We start from the raw sequence: 15,009 nt of genomic DNA, 5'->3' as shown, positions 1-15,009 counted from the left end.
TCCACAATCAGCTTACATTATCATTCATTAGTGGTGAGCATTGATGTACAATCTAGGAAGGCGGGTGAGACAGAGCCTGATGAAAACTGATAAAACTTATTATAAATGTATTTTCCTTATGATACCAATCATTTTTTTTAAACACATCAGCTGAGAAGCAGCAAGTCAAAAGCATTAAAAATGTTTTTATGCTCCTGCTGAATGAGTGAATGAATGAATTACTGTCAAGATGGAGGATTCTAAAGCCAAGTTCACCAAAAGTAATGAGACTTTTTCAACAAAGTTTCACAACTTTTTCTGCAGAAGGATAAGAACGATAAATAAATTAATGAAATAGTAATTTTCAGTGTATAAGCTATTTTTTTCTCATGCTTTGAACCCTGTCATTACGCAATCCGTACCAAAAATTAGGGATGAAGTGGATAGTCGTTATGAGTATTTGTTACAGATAATGCATTTTTGCCAGATACAATATTTTGTGATTATTAACATATTTGTGTTTAAAGAAAATGCTCATTATGTATTCACACTTAATGCTCTGTCAAACGTAGCAACCGCCTCACCTGAGACGGCGGCATCCACAGAGGAGCTGAGGTGTGCCTCATTCACGTACACGGTGAAATTGGCGAGTTAAAAATGACTCGTGTTGCGTTGGTCACACTGCCTCCACGTTATTAGGTTTTCTACAGATCACCTCTATTTCGGTTTGTATCTAAAGTTACTTGGTAAACTTTCAGTTGGCAGTACACAGACAGTGGTAACAGTAACCCATTGACTGGCCACAACATTAGGTACACCTGCACAGTAGCTGCATCAAACAACTGGTGTTTCCTTTTTTTCTGCTCTCGTTGGAAAACACTTGGAAAACTTTGCTTGAAGTACTTTTTTTAGAAAAATACAGTGACCAAAGCTGATAGATTATTTCCTGTTTAGTTCCCTGTGTCATCATTGCATGTTTGCATTAACCACGGACTTCCCACAAATCATTAAAGGAATAAAGTCTTACAGATCACTTATACACATACACAGTACATATAGCTAAATGATTATATATATATATACATATTTATATATGTATATAAAAAGCAACTTTTGATCAATCCATGTCAATTTCTAATAATGTAAGCCCCACCCATTTCTGGTTAAACCACACCCATTATCGTTTTATGCCCAGTATACACAACTCTTTTTTTCTCCTTAATTTTAGATACATACCGACAATACATGTTTTGTTTTTTTTTTTTTTACAACATTTAAAAAAATATATTTAATTTTTTTTCCTGGCTGTTCTCTTGAGAAACATGTGTTAATAGAAAAAAAAAAAATTCAGTACCTCATCAGCCATGGACGTCTCTGCCCTGTCCCTGGTAGGGAGTACCGGTACATATAATAATGTAATGTATTTAATAAGTGTGAGGCATATTTGAGACTAGATTGTGTCATGAGTGAACAATGGCAATCAAAGAGAAAAGAAGAGGGTGATGGTGCTGATTCTAATGCAATAATTACAACAGTCGCTTTAATTGTTGATCCAAAATTGGAGAACGACGACATCGAATCAGCAGTAGGGTTTGGAGGAGCGGGACTGAGCAGTGTGTCGAAAATGTACATTTTTATGGGTGTATCAATTACTTGTGGTTCTGTTGTTTTTTTTTCTTTAACTACAACTCTAGAATGATTAAATTATTCCTCTGCGTTGAATTGTAAATGTTTTATATACAGTAGAGTAGAAGTTCATGTATTGTCTGTGAAAATATTTGCAAATATATTTTTTTCTAAAACATGCAATGTTCTCATGCCATGTTTGTCATTAAAATCTTATAAGCAACTACGGTGAGTATTAATTACTTTACAGGAAATCATGACAAAGCAACTGCAAGCTGTGTTCAATGCAGAAAGAACTGCAATATGTTAAAAAAATACATTTTGTCTATGTCATCAAATGGATACACTATACTGGATTGTTGCAGTTAATACTCGAGTTAGTATACGTCAAAACTTCTAATGTGACATGCATTAGAAAGAGATTAAGTATTTCTTTCATCATGCAAACTGTGTAATCCTCACCAGATGAATCCCGCACAAGCGCATCTCAACTCCAGGATGTCCAGAGTGTGGCCCGCGAGCCATTTGCGGACAGCATTTTTTATGTGCCTGTGAACATAGAAAAGTAACAACTTAAAAGAGATCATAAAAACTGCAGTATTAAACCTACACAGTACACATATAGCTGATTAATAAACAATACATATAGCAACTTGTCATCAATCCATATTCATTTCAGACTAAAAATAATGTTCCTTGAGGAAAGCTAGCAAATGCTTTCTCTCCTCAGAAGATGAGATTCATGTCCACCAACTAGACTAAGTACTGTATGTGTTCAATATAAAAAGCAATAGAATATCATTATAACTTCTTTCTGAGAAGAATAGTACGAATATTATATATTTTCAAATTTTTTAATAATAAAAAAAATATATTTTTTAAATAATATATTATTTCTAAATAATATATTTATATTTCAGCCCATGGTGTATGTTCTAGCGACCAAATTTTCTTAATAGCCAAGAGACTCTTACAACCACTTAACACACCGTGTATGTATGAGAATATAAACAAAAAAACATGATTACTTTTACAGTAATGTAACATTAGCAAGGGTATGATGGCCATAATTGAAGAGGGACAAGATGCGACATCAGATTTCCACTGGAACACGGAAGGCCTTGGAGGGGGGAAATCGTTCATCATCTCCCCATCTGCTGTGATCACCACCAACTGGTATGGTCCTTTGCCAATGTGGGACTCCAGGGCACTGTTGCCAACCCCTCAGTAAGAATAGTATTGGCTGTCCTCGAAGTCGCCAGATGATGTCAACAACTAATTTACATATTATGTTACCACAGATATCCATTTTTCTATGCCGCTGATCCCCAGTAAGGGTCGCGAGGGGTATACTGGAACCCATCCAGGCTCATGTAAAAGTAGGTCAGTGCTACTGTTCATGGTTAGGCCAGCAGAGTAGACTTTGCTGGCCCTGACTGTACACCATTAATGAATACTAAACTTTGATCAGTGGGTTACTGCTGATAGTCAGACCGAAGTGCTCTACTGCACTAAAAACATAATGAGAAAATATTTATATGTGAATTATTATGTTTATTATTCTTACTTGTGCCTGTGATTGACAGTCCAACCAGTCCAGGGACTCAGCTGGCATCCATGAAGGCTTGGAGGAGTTTGATGTGGAGGAACCTGTGATTCTTGACCTCATCCCTATAAAAAAAAAACTCTGGGATGAACAACAGCAAAGATTTACCTTAATAAATAGACAAAAGTGTTTACCACTGGCGTCCTGATGCATTTGTTCATGGCGAAGACAAACAACGACTCGCTCGCCAAAATTCTTTACCCTCCGTTTGATTAAAAACAGACCTTCATTTACAACCAACCTCGGTTATCTGTCTGTTTATGCAGAAACCGACACCAAGTCAAACAAGGCGCCGAGTTAGAAAGATGACGACTAAGCAAAGCCAGCAACCTGCAAGCAGAGCAGAGACCACACAGCTTACTATGATTCTCGTGTATGAAGGCATACTAATACAAAACATGTTTTATCTGATGTAATACTGTATTACCCCATACGACATAATGTAAACTAAAACCAAAAATGCAGCAGCTTTCACCCGTTTTTTGATGTCCCAATGCTTCTAATGGGGGTCACTCATTTCAGTTATATATATAATATAGCAGACAAACACAGTGATACATGAAAAGTGAAATGAAGTTTATAGAATTTATAGAAAGTGTGCAATAATTATTTAAACAAAAGTAGGCCAACAGAAAAATTACATCAAAAATCCTTTTGCAGAAATAAAGCTTCCAATGATGTTCTAGATTCTGGTTGAAGGTATTTTTGACCAGTCGGCTAAAACAGGGGTCTCAAACACGTCGCCCGCGGGCCAAATGTGGCCCGCAGGACACTAGTTTGAGGCCCCCGCCTTGATATAAAAGTTTAGTTAGTGCAGCCCGCGCAAGTTTGATATGGATGCTGTATGGTATCATGTACCCAGAAAAAATTATTACATTTGATTAATGTTCATGTTAAAGATTAAATAACTGTTAATAGTTATCCTCCCTATCCGTGTGGAAGTGGTAAGTTTTTGGCTATTTAAGTTTAAAGGAAATAACTTGAAGGCTACCGTTTAGGTCGCGAGCTCTCTAGTTTGCGAGTTAGCATGTCTCAAGACCCTGCAGTTGCGCAATATGTTGTAAATAAAAAGAGTATAAATGTGACTATAGTCGTGTTTTGTCATGTCTACAAGGCTCTAATAATGATTTGTTCATTTTAATCTGAAAAAAAATTATTTGTCTACCCACCAACTATATGTGGTTTCTTAAATTGTTATTATTTGCCGTTTTTTTTATTATTATTATTATTATATTTATTACTGATTTTCTTTATTCTTGATTTGTTTATTTATTTTTCATCTTATTTTGTGTAGAAAAATTAAGATATTTGAGAACAGTTTGAACCAAAGCACTGAAAAAGTTTGTATATTTTTCTGTTTTTAATAAATGCGTATTTTTTTTGAAAACCTGATGCGGCCCAGCCTTGCCCAGACCCTAGCTCCAGTGGCCCCCAGGTAAATTGAGTTTGAGACCCCTGTTCTAAAACATCTCCAGTTGAGTCAGGTTTGGTGGTTTTTGAGCATGGACAGCCCTCTTTAAATCACACCAGAGATTTTCAATAATATTTAGGTCTGGGAATGGAGATGGTCATTCCGGAACGTTGTACTTGTTCCTCTGCATGAATACCTTAGTAGAATTAATCCCTGAGCCCCTGGAGGACAAGTGGCATAGAGAATGGATGGATGACTGTATGTGACTGTCAATATTTTTAATGCAAAAAGCTGCCATGTTCCCCACACTCATACTTGCACGGCCAATTAAAACAAACATGCATTTTAAAAAGAAACAAACATAGACTACAGTTCTGAAATAAAATATAGAAGTTATCAGCCCAAATCGCACTGACACATCACGTCAAAGCTAAGTGCAATCCAGACAGTGTCTGCTGTTATGTCATGGCAGGTCTTCTACATTATAAATGTGATCACAATTTCCTTCTGTGAATGCATCATCAGTATTCTCCAGGCGAACTATGAATCATCCAGGCCAGTGAAACTGCAAGATTACCTCCATTTATCAAAAAGCTGCAGCTTAAACAGCTGCAATGTGACAACTGCTGATAAACTTTCACAATTTCTTGCAGAACAAAGCCATGCTGCTGTTGTGCAAGCTATTATTATTTATCAACACACCATCATTTACAAGTGTAGTGGACCACCATTACACAGGAAGTGGGCCTTGTCTTGTATTGAAACGGACCACTGATATTGTCCTATACTGAGTCACCCCAGAAGACACAAGTTTCACATTCACCTTTGGTGCAAATTAAGTACTGTACACAAAAGAGGCTTTGATGCTGAACAGAGTCTCGCTGCCATCTAGTGGTGCCATAATTCAGACTTCCTGTTTAAGCACAACAAGAGTTAGAGGCGCATAGAAATTGATGGTGCTGGTGACCGTAGTTCCTGGTCCAGCAAGCGAAAGAGCATGGCACTTTTGTTGCGTTGTGAGATTTGTCCGAGAGAATGGTAAAGATGACCCTGCAGGAAGTAGACGTCTAAGAGGCGCTCCTTGCAGTTGATCTTGGAAAAATATCCTGCAGCTTCACTTAGCATGTCCACTGCCGAAACAGCCACATGTAAATCTGCTAGAAAGAACACGGCACACGCAGTGTGGGAGGCTGAGCTACACAAAACACTCAAAAGGAGAAAAAGACGAGGTTTTGTTACCTGCTTGCCCTTGTCTCTTTGGCCTGAATCCAGCAACAGCCATCTGACAGCGGGCTGCCAGCAGCAGGGCACGCCCTTTGTCCACGAGTGCACCGTGTGCCAAAACAGGCTCAATTGCTTCATGCAGCACGAGAAGAGCCTGCTCGGGGACCCCCAGCATCAACTGTGGAGAGGAGGGGATAAAAATGATGATGGTAGTGGTTACTAGTGGGTTTTTTTTAAGGCAAAAAAAAGTGTTTGGACTGACCTGAGTGAAGGCCAAGTGTAGGAGGGTCTCTGAAGCCAACGACTGTAGGTGGTGCTGTCGAGCCAGAGCCAAGGCCTGGAAAAGGAGAGGAAGAGCTGTGGAGAAGCCTGATGACTCCCAGTGGAGCTCAGCTGTAGAAAGCAAAACTCTGTGGGAGATAAAAACACATGAAGTTCTAACTTGGAGACATACAATCAGTATTTATTTCTATATACGGACATAAGAGAAATCACGGTTAGTTCAATGACAGGAAGATGTCAAAAATAACAGTGTCTACCTGATGACTGTCTCCGTGCATTTATTCTTCTCGCAGTGCACTTGCAGTCGCTGCAAGACGCTGTAAGCTTCAGTGGTACGATTGAGAACCTTCAAAACACACACTTCCCTGGCAAAAACCAATAGACAGTTTGAGCTCCAAGGCAAAAAGGTGATTAAGATTTAAAGATGCACGTCTTCCTATTACCTGTAGAGACCCTCTGTTTTGTTTAAAGCAGAAATTGATGGCACCAGTTGTTCTGCCAAGTTGTATTTTCCTTCAATCATGTGCCTCTCAAATTGGATTTTTAGATCACTCAGCATCCAGAGCTGCATTGGAGAAGAACGGATGCAAGGTCTTGTGTATGTATATAAATAAATATATTCCATCATAGTAGATGAGCTAGTCGTGTCCAAAGTGCAGCCCGTGGCAAATTGTAAAAATAAAGTTAGACAAAAAGAAAGAAAATGGGAAAATTGAGCAAAATGCACAACAGCAAAATGTTGAAAATAATAAATAACAAAGATTCTGTCTTTAAATATATACATAATGATTTTAAAGCTGTTTTAAAGTAAAGTAAATAATGGTTATAAAGTAAACTGAGCCTATCCAAATAACCCAAGATGAGATTTGAACATTATTTTTAATTATTAATTCATATATTTTTTTTCCCAGGCGAGAGGCGGGTTACACCCTGGACTGGTCGCCAGCCAATCACAGGGCACATATAGACAAACAACCATTCACTCTCACATTCATACCTATGGACAATTTGGAGTTGCTAATTAACCTAGCATGTTTTTGGAATGTGGGAGGAAACCGGAGTACCAGGAGAAAACCTACACATGCACGGGGAGAACATGCAAACTCCAAACAGAGGTGGCCGAGGGTGGAATTGAACCGTGGTCTCCTAGCTGTGAGGTCGGCACCTTAACCACTCGACCACCATGCAGCTCAAGAAATGTTTTTTAAAAAAATATATTATTTAAAAGTGACTATATATTGCAACCTACTCCTTTAATTTCTACTAAATTACCTTGCATTACTCCTCGTGAGGCTACAGTCTTCTGCACTCTGTGTGTAAGCTACCGGTCACCCACTGAGATAACAAAAAGGCTCACTACATTCACGCCATTGTTCTATACAACAAACAAGCCAAGGTGCTGAGTGGAGGAGAGAGACGAGGAAAACAGACATGCAGTTCATCCAGTTCATTTTTAGAAGGAAAAAAACAGAACGAAACCAAACAAACAAATTCTCATTTATTGTATTAATTACTTTATTTATTATCGCCCACATTTTTGTCATGTGTTAATCTTGTGAGATCTTGTCTTTAATTTGTGTATGACCCTCGGTGTAAAACGTTTGAACACCCCTGAAGTAGAACCTACCTTGGCATGTTGTGTATGAGCAGGAAACTGATCTTTAAGATGCTGTAGGATATCTGCAACCGCACCATAAAGTCCCTGTAAACACAAGCAAAGCTATATCAATACAAGAACCTTTGAGGGTTGCTCATGTGTGTTATTACCTTCTCTTCATGCATATCTGTGATATAACAGCAGGGCATAAATCAGGCACAGAAAATTAAATCCAAAGTGTTACCTGCTCAGCATGCAACTCTGCCAGATGGCATAGAGCCACAGCGAAGGCCTCTGTGTTGTTCTGCTGGACCCCGTAATTGACCGGCTCTAGGCTGCTCATGTGGAGAAGCAGCTGGGCCTGCTGCAGAGCCATGGTGCTGCATACGGATGACACATAAAAACATTGGGAGGGGAATAATTAATTTTTATAAATAGAGTATACAATTTCTATGTACTCACCTTCTACGTAGCTACATTAAATATAACTTTTGAGTGTATGAGAGATCATTTTGTGCATGTATGTGTGTGTTGGTGGCATGTTTGCACGTCATGTACATCAGTACATATAGGGATTTAACCTATGAATAATTCGTTTGTATTAGAGTTTCAAATTTAAATGCTCATATACCATGACTTATAACCGTATTTCGATAAACTCACAAACCAGTGATACTGCTCATTTTTTGGGGAAGCAGCCATTAGTTAATTGCATCTTTCTCTCTCAAAGCTCCAACTCCGATGTTAACAAGAACGGTGCCTGTGCCCCACAATGCATTGCGTTATCACATACCCTTTCGAGCCCTGTAAGCGGTAAGCACTCAGAAGAGGGTGCACATACGCAGTTTGCAATACTGGACTTGGCCAGTGGAAGTATACTTTGGGTGTTATTGTGTTTTTCTTTTAATAAAATACATTGGTGTATATCAGTGCTTTTTACACAGTTCGAGCACATTCAACAATACCATTATAATAACGATACTGTGATCATTTTGGTAATCGTGAAATGAAATCGTCATTTTGTTACACCTGTAGTACAGTCAGGTGAGTTGAAGAGACTGACCTCTTGCCATACATCTTCCATATGGACGTCGTCTGAGCCAAGCTGATCTCGATCAGCTCCGACAAGCTATGCTTCCAATGCAGGATGTCCGCGTCCTTTAGCGCATCCATCACATCCATTGCAGCTTGACCCTGTGTCGTCCTCAGCTGGACCAAAGACTGGAAGCGCAGAGAAGCCAGGTACTAAAGCAGAGAGAGGAGCCAATCAGTCGCACAGTAGACAGAAGAAGCAACATGTTTGTCTGGCAAATGAAAGCCACTGTCTCTGCAATAAAAACAGAGAGTGGCATCATGGGATTCTACCACAGATCCACATTCTTGGAGCCATGAAGCGAAGGAAGCCATGTGTACCATTACACCACCAGGGCAGTCATGTAACTGGTTTAACCATGCCGATTTAGAAAAGCGTCAACATGGCAGGTACCTAGTGCATTGAACTTAACACATGTTCATATAACGGCTTCTAGAAATTATTAATGTCAACATTTATGACAAACACACAGGAGAAAGCCAGATGATGCATTACACACTCAATTACCTTGTAGGGAAAAAAGTAATAGTGAGAAAACTACTTCAATAAATGATATCCAATACAGCAGTGGCACCCCACCACAAACAAATTTGGATGGTTATAAATAGATTCGATTATACCTGTTCTTTCTTGCTCATTAAACACATGATCAAGGGACTGTCTGGAAATGTAGCACTGCTACAATTCCGTCCAGTAAGTGGTGGAATGGATGATAACTGCTTATTAACATGCCGCAGGCCGTAAAGCAGCTTCATGCCCCATTCTGAAAATTGGTGATGACGTCACATTATCTAACCGCCCTACACAAACAAATTGCTGTGCGGGAGACACTGTACAGTAATACAAAAACACTGTTGTGACTCATATCAGTCATAAAATATTGCAATGACCATATTCAAATCTATTTTACCGACTCATTTGACATCTCTAATTAAAACCAACAGTAAAACAAGACCCTTGCCACTAACTTTTCATTATCATGGCCTTGTTATTTCAGGTCATGTTGCACTCACCGGCAGGCAGAAATGGGCAGCCATCGTGACAGAATCCAACGTTAACACAGTGGTGTCTGATCCTTTCATCTGTTCCAGTGTGTAGAGCCAACTCTGATGCAGGATAAAAGAAGATCATGAGAGGGAAATGCTCAAGATCTCTAGAGATTTAAACAGACGCGAGGTTGGACAAATTGTTTTTACCAAACAATGCTGCAAACAGACATGGTCAATGGACTCCTGAGCGATGCGGATCGCTTCCTGCAGTGCTAGATCAGCCTGCAGGCTACAATACAGAAGAGAAAGTAGTTGGGAGAGGTGACGCCATCATTACGCCAAGTCCTGTCTAGTTCATCTGCTGCTGTACTCACTAGTGTCCGAAGCGACAATGAAGGCTGGCTAAGTTGAGAGCAGCGTAGCGGAGACTTCTGCCGTAACCTTCATCTCCGTTGCTCTTCCCCTCATTCCCAGATAAAATGAGGCGATCAAAATAATGCAACAGACTATGGGCAGAGAGGAAGATGTCCTGCACTCTGATGCTGTTCAGATAGTTCAGGTAATGCTGAGAAAAGAGAACGAACCACATGTGAAATTTTCCAAGATCTGGATGAAGTTTAAGAGGTCTTACCGCTTCAGTAAAGTCGGGGTTAAACTTTAGCATGTTGTTAAGTTCCTCCTGCAGCACATCCGGCTTCAGGGATTTGTTTTCATCATTCTTCAGAAGGTACGCCTAAGTACATACAGTACATGCCATATGTGCATCTTGCTATCAAACACAATGCTATTTTCCGCTGTTGAATTTACAACTCACCTGTCTTGCAAGAAAGTACTCTGCTTGCTTTTGTGACAGGGGACCTTTACTTTGAGTGTTTTCTTCCCTTAAAAGAATTTCAGTAGCATAAAGGTTAGTGATTATCCTGATTATTATGAATGGTTAGGACAATTTTTATTCCATTCCAGTAGTATATTCTGCTAAATTATCTTACAAAACAGCACATAGCTACAAAAAATGATTCCAAAAGAAACCAAAGCATTAAAAGTACTGTGTATTATACACAGCCTTGTCTGTTGATAGGACAATGGCAAAACAAACCGAATTTCTGATTCGTCCAACGGGGCATCCTCCTCCCCTCTGTCAGTTCGGTCACCAACAGTATCCTCAGTGCTGGTGAGGTCCATATCGCAGTCATCTGCAGCCACTGCCATCAAACCCACTTGGCCCTCAGTGGGCTTGGAATAGTGGCTGTGGTAATAATGCTGCAAGGACTTGTACAGCTTGTACACCTGACTGAAGGAAAGCTTGTTGTAAGCCAGGAGCATGTGTCTCATAAAGAGACCTGAAAAACAAGAGGAGCACAGACACAAGATTGATGGGTTCAACTATAACATTTTTTTAAAACTCAGTCAAGATTTTTTTTGAAGGCTTTGCACTGCTACCTACCCACAACACTGGTTTTATATGCCTCTGAATCAAAAGCTGTGAAAGGAGTGGGAAGCGTCGAAAAGAAGTATTCCATGTCCTTAAGCTCTCCATCTACCATTTCATGGAGCCTTTTAAAGATAAAAATACAAGAATAGCAGTAATAGCTTTAGGAGGAATACATTTGTGTAAGAGTATTTTTTTCCGTTATACCAATAAGAAGTAGCAATGCAATTTTTAGATACAAATGGAAAAAAATCTGAAAACATCAGCTCAGGGAGTAAGAATGGGTTCACAGGTCAGTCAATAACATACACCTACACTGTAGGAGACAGGTTGTAGATCGAGGAGCACTGTGTGTATTATCTGCAGAGGTGTAGGGGGTCACAGGTCGCGTGGGCATAGGTGATGTGAGTACTAAAGTACTAAATAGCATTCAATTCGCTGGTGTCTTGCTTCCACACTGCGTCTTTGGGAACAGCAGTCTTCAATGAGGGTAAAAGTAACCTTCAACATTTGACATTTATCTGCATTTAGAATTGTTTTCTGGATGTACAACACAATTATAAAACTCTAAGCATATGTTTTGTGCTAATATTTTCAACCACAATCATAGAAGGTTGGTTCAGTAGCTAATAAGATGCTAAAAAAAGGAAGGCCGTATTTTGATTAAAAATATATATTAATAATACAGATGGACTCACTGCGGTAAAGGATACTTGAACAAATGTATTAGTAATTGATGGGTAGGATTACATAAGCTTTGCTTATAATGTTTGATTTCTAATATGTGTTGTATTCCAATGTAACATGTATGCATGTTCAACATAAAGTAAGCCGTTACCATTACCATACACATTCAATCTAGGAGATTGCACTTTATTTTGTCCCATGACAATGATACCAGTGTGGATACCACATACCATATACAAGAGTAACAGTAGCTCAATATTTATTCAAAATTATTTGTACTTATCAGATTGTATAGTGACTAACAAGTATTGTGCAGTGTTTTCCTGTACATTAAGCTGACTTAGTCGGGCATTGTCAAGTATCTATTCATCAGAGGCGATATGAAATGTACGATATGTACTTTATCTTTAAAATGGTAAGACCAAGAAACATCACAGTGACTATTGTAAGGCGCACGCATGCGCGTCTAGCTCAACCTCAAACCCACACCTTTTAGTCAATAACTTTATGTGCGGTTGTTTCTACCAAAGCAGTTGGAGGTTTTTTTTTTTAATCAAACCTGATTTTGACGGCATATGCGGTCTCAGGGCAACATCCCTCCACAGTCTTGAGGAACTGGCCAAGAGACAGGTCTGAGCTCTGGAAAAAAAAACATTACACAAGACAAATCCTATGAGACATGCACTTCCATTTGTGCACACAGCAAAGTGTCGACATAAAAAGACAAACCTGCTGCAAAGGCAAGATGAGCTTATTCAGTCGTCTCCTTTCCGGTAGCGTTATCTTCGACGACGTCATCTCGTACAGCAACGCCAATACTGATATTTTATACGGAGTCACCCAGTCTTTGATGCCGAACACATTAGCGTGAACAACACCGTTTGTCATCATCGGGTTAAAGTACAAACTTTCATGTACGCTCGCCATCCTTCAGCAGTCTGGTAGCAGCGGGTAGCTGACTACTAGCAAGCTATCACGCTACGTCTTTAACGTTCGCCTGTGCAGAAGGTATTATGCGTCTACAATTTACTTCTTAGCTCGCAAATAAGGTGCGTATTTAAACAGATCATTCACTTCTATCGTTTCATCATTTTATAGTTTCAAGTATCAACATCCGCACAAAAGTTCTAAGCTTTCAAACAACCCTCCTCTTGGCCACTAAAAATTGCGTCACTATGACGCGTCGAGGCCGTTTTTTTCACAAAACTTTATTGTCACGCTATTTTAGTTTCCGCAAAGTAAAATACACTCATGCTGCTTGAACCGCGATACAATGCAGCCTCGCTTTTAAGTTGTTAAATTGTTATTCATTATGTATGATTATTATTATTACGACTTGACAGCAACAAGTCCTTGATAATAGATTGTAGATAATTAGTAGACATAAAATAAAGATAGTGGGTGAGTCTAACATTCATATTGACGTAAATAATGACAGCCTATCATCCTCATTCACTTCACTATTAGATGCAAATGGGTTCTCCCAGGTAGTGGATGAACCTTATCTACTTGATCTCACATATGTCATTGATATTAAACATTTAACAATATTTCCACAAAATCCTGTTTTGTCTGAACATTTTCACATAATCACATTTGAATTACAAATAGCTAACTACACACCAGTAGACAGCCTATCAGATAATAGTGCTAATAAATAAATAAAAAATGATATTGCCCTCTCCCTTTTCCTGCCCTTCATAAACCTAATAAACAATACTAATACTAGTCAAACAAAAATCAATGAGCATGTGTCAAATGGCAGAACAGCTCAATACTCATCTTTAATTGAACAAAACAAAATAAATAAGTGATAAGTGTCAGCAGCATCATCTCATCTATCCCTACCACTCTTAGCATTGATGATTTCATGTTATTTTTGAAGCCAAAAATCAGTGTGCAGAACAAAAAGATCCGCTGTGGCGACTCGGTAATCAGGAAAAAGCCGAAACAAACAAAGACACCAAATAAACCACCTCCCCCATTAAAAGATGCTGTACATCCCTCCAACACTGTGAATATACAGAAAATGGCAATGACTCACACATAATCAAACACTCCATCTAGCCTCTATAATTTTCTCCTCAAATTCGTCAACTTGCGAGTTAGATCCCATCCCTACGCACTTGTTCAAAGATACTACTCCACTAGTCAACACTAGGCACTAGTGACAGACGATGTACCACAGTCATTCATAGTGGCTGTTATCAAACCCTTAAATATAACCTTCCATTTTTCTCCAAGGTCCTGTGGAAAGAAAGTTACACTATTTCCTTCAAAACAGCTATCTGTTTGAGGTCTTTCAGTGTGGACTTAGAACACATCACAGTACTGAAACAGAACTCGCGAAAATTATGAACGACCTCCTCGCCACATCAGATAAAGGCCTCGTTTCAGTATTCATTTTATTATATCTTACAGCAGAATTCGACGCAATTAATCATTCAAAACATACCTTTGACATTAAAGGAAGTGCATTAAAATGGTTTCAGTCGTGTTTGTCAGATCGTCTGCAGACTGTAACCATTAGAAATAAAGAATCCAGACGTGTGAAGGGCAGTCATGGCATCCCACAGGGTTCTGTGCTAGAACCTGTACTGTTCAACCTTTCTATGCCCCCTTAAAAAAAAAAACATAATTAGAAGACAGTACATTAACTTCCCCTGCTATGCAGATGGAACACAACTATACTACAATGAAACCAAACCAAACTAGTCAGTACTTCCCACATATGAAAAGTGTCAAAAACAGCATCCTTCCATTTGCAAAACAGAGAACATGAAAAACTACCAGATGCAGGTTGTGACCTCCAGGTTGAATTATTATAAGTCTCTGTTAATAGGTTGCCCTAAGAAATCTTTAAATACCCTTCATTTAGTCCAAATATCTTAATCAAAACCAGAAAAAGAGATCATATCTCACCCATATTAGCCGCACTGCACTGGTTACCTGTAAAATATAGAATTGAGTCGGAGGAGAACACTGTACTGCCAGAATCGACAATTACTTGCCACTCATAGAATTTTTAGAAGTAGAATAGGAGGCATTTGAACCCACTGGCCGGAATCAGTGCTCTCGCAGTCATA

General features: G+C 39.0%; 1 protein-coding gene across 2 annotated transcripts; it reads right to left on the bottom strand.

The window, feature by feature from the left end:
- Nucleotides 1-4,602: 4,602 nt before the first annotated feature.
- Nucleotides 4,603-13,105, bottom strand: anapc5 (anaphase promoting complex subunit 5). Of its 2 annotated transcripts, none has more exons than XM_058070471.2 (17): nucleotides 12,653-13,105; nucleotides 12,483-12,562; nucleotides 11,252-11,361; nucleotides 10,904-11,147; nucleotides 10,622-10,688; nucleotides 10,439-10,540; nucleotides 10,182-10,372; nucleotides 10,015-10,096; nucleotides 9,832-9,924; nucleotides 8,789-8,970; nucleotides 7,970-8,105; nucleotides 7,756-7,830; nucleotides 6,572-6,693; nucleotides 6,386-6,493; nucleotides 6,109-6,256; nucleotides 5,862-6,024; nucleotides 4,603-5,779 (listed from the first exon to the last, which is right to left on the bottom strand). In XM_058070471.2, the coding sequence occupies exons 1-17, from the start codon at nucleotides 12,848-12,850 to the stop codon at nucleotides 5,556-5,558; spliced, it is 2,325 nt and encodes a 774-aa protein (XP_057926454.1). In that variant the 5' UTR covers nucleotides 12,851-13,105; the 3' UTR covers nucleotides 4,603-5,555. The 2 variants fall into 2 exon arrangements, with proteins under 2 accessions (XP_057926454.1, XP_057926455.1); XM_058070472.2 differs by having other exon boundaries at nucleotides 4,603-5,776.
- Between the last annotated feature and the right edge of the window lie 1,904 nt (nucleotides 13,106-15,009).

The sequence above is a fragment of the Doryrhamphus excisus genome, linkage group LG3, assembly GCF_037039965.1.
Source record: "Doryrhamphus excisus strain RoL-2023G ecotype Guam linkage group LG3, RoL_Dexc_Guam_v1.1, whole genome shotgun sequence".
Taxonomy (NCBI): domain Eukaryota; kingdom Metazoa; phylum Chordata; class Actinopteri; order Syngnathiformes; family Syngnathidae; genus Doryrhamphus; species Doryrhamphus excisus.
Note: the sequence above shows the minus strand (reverse complement) of the source record. Positions and strands in the feature narration are given on the sequence as shown.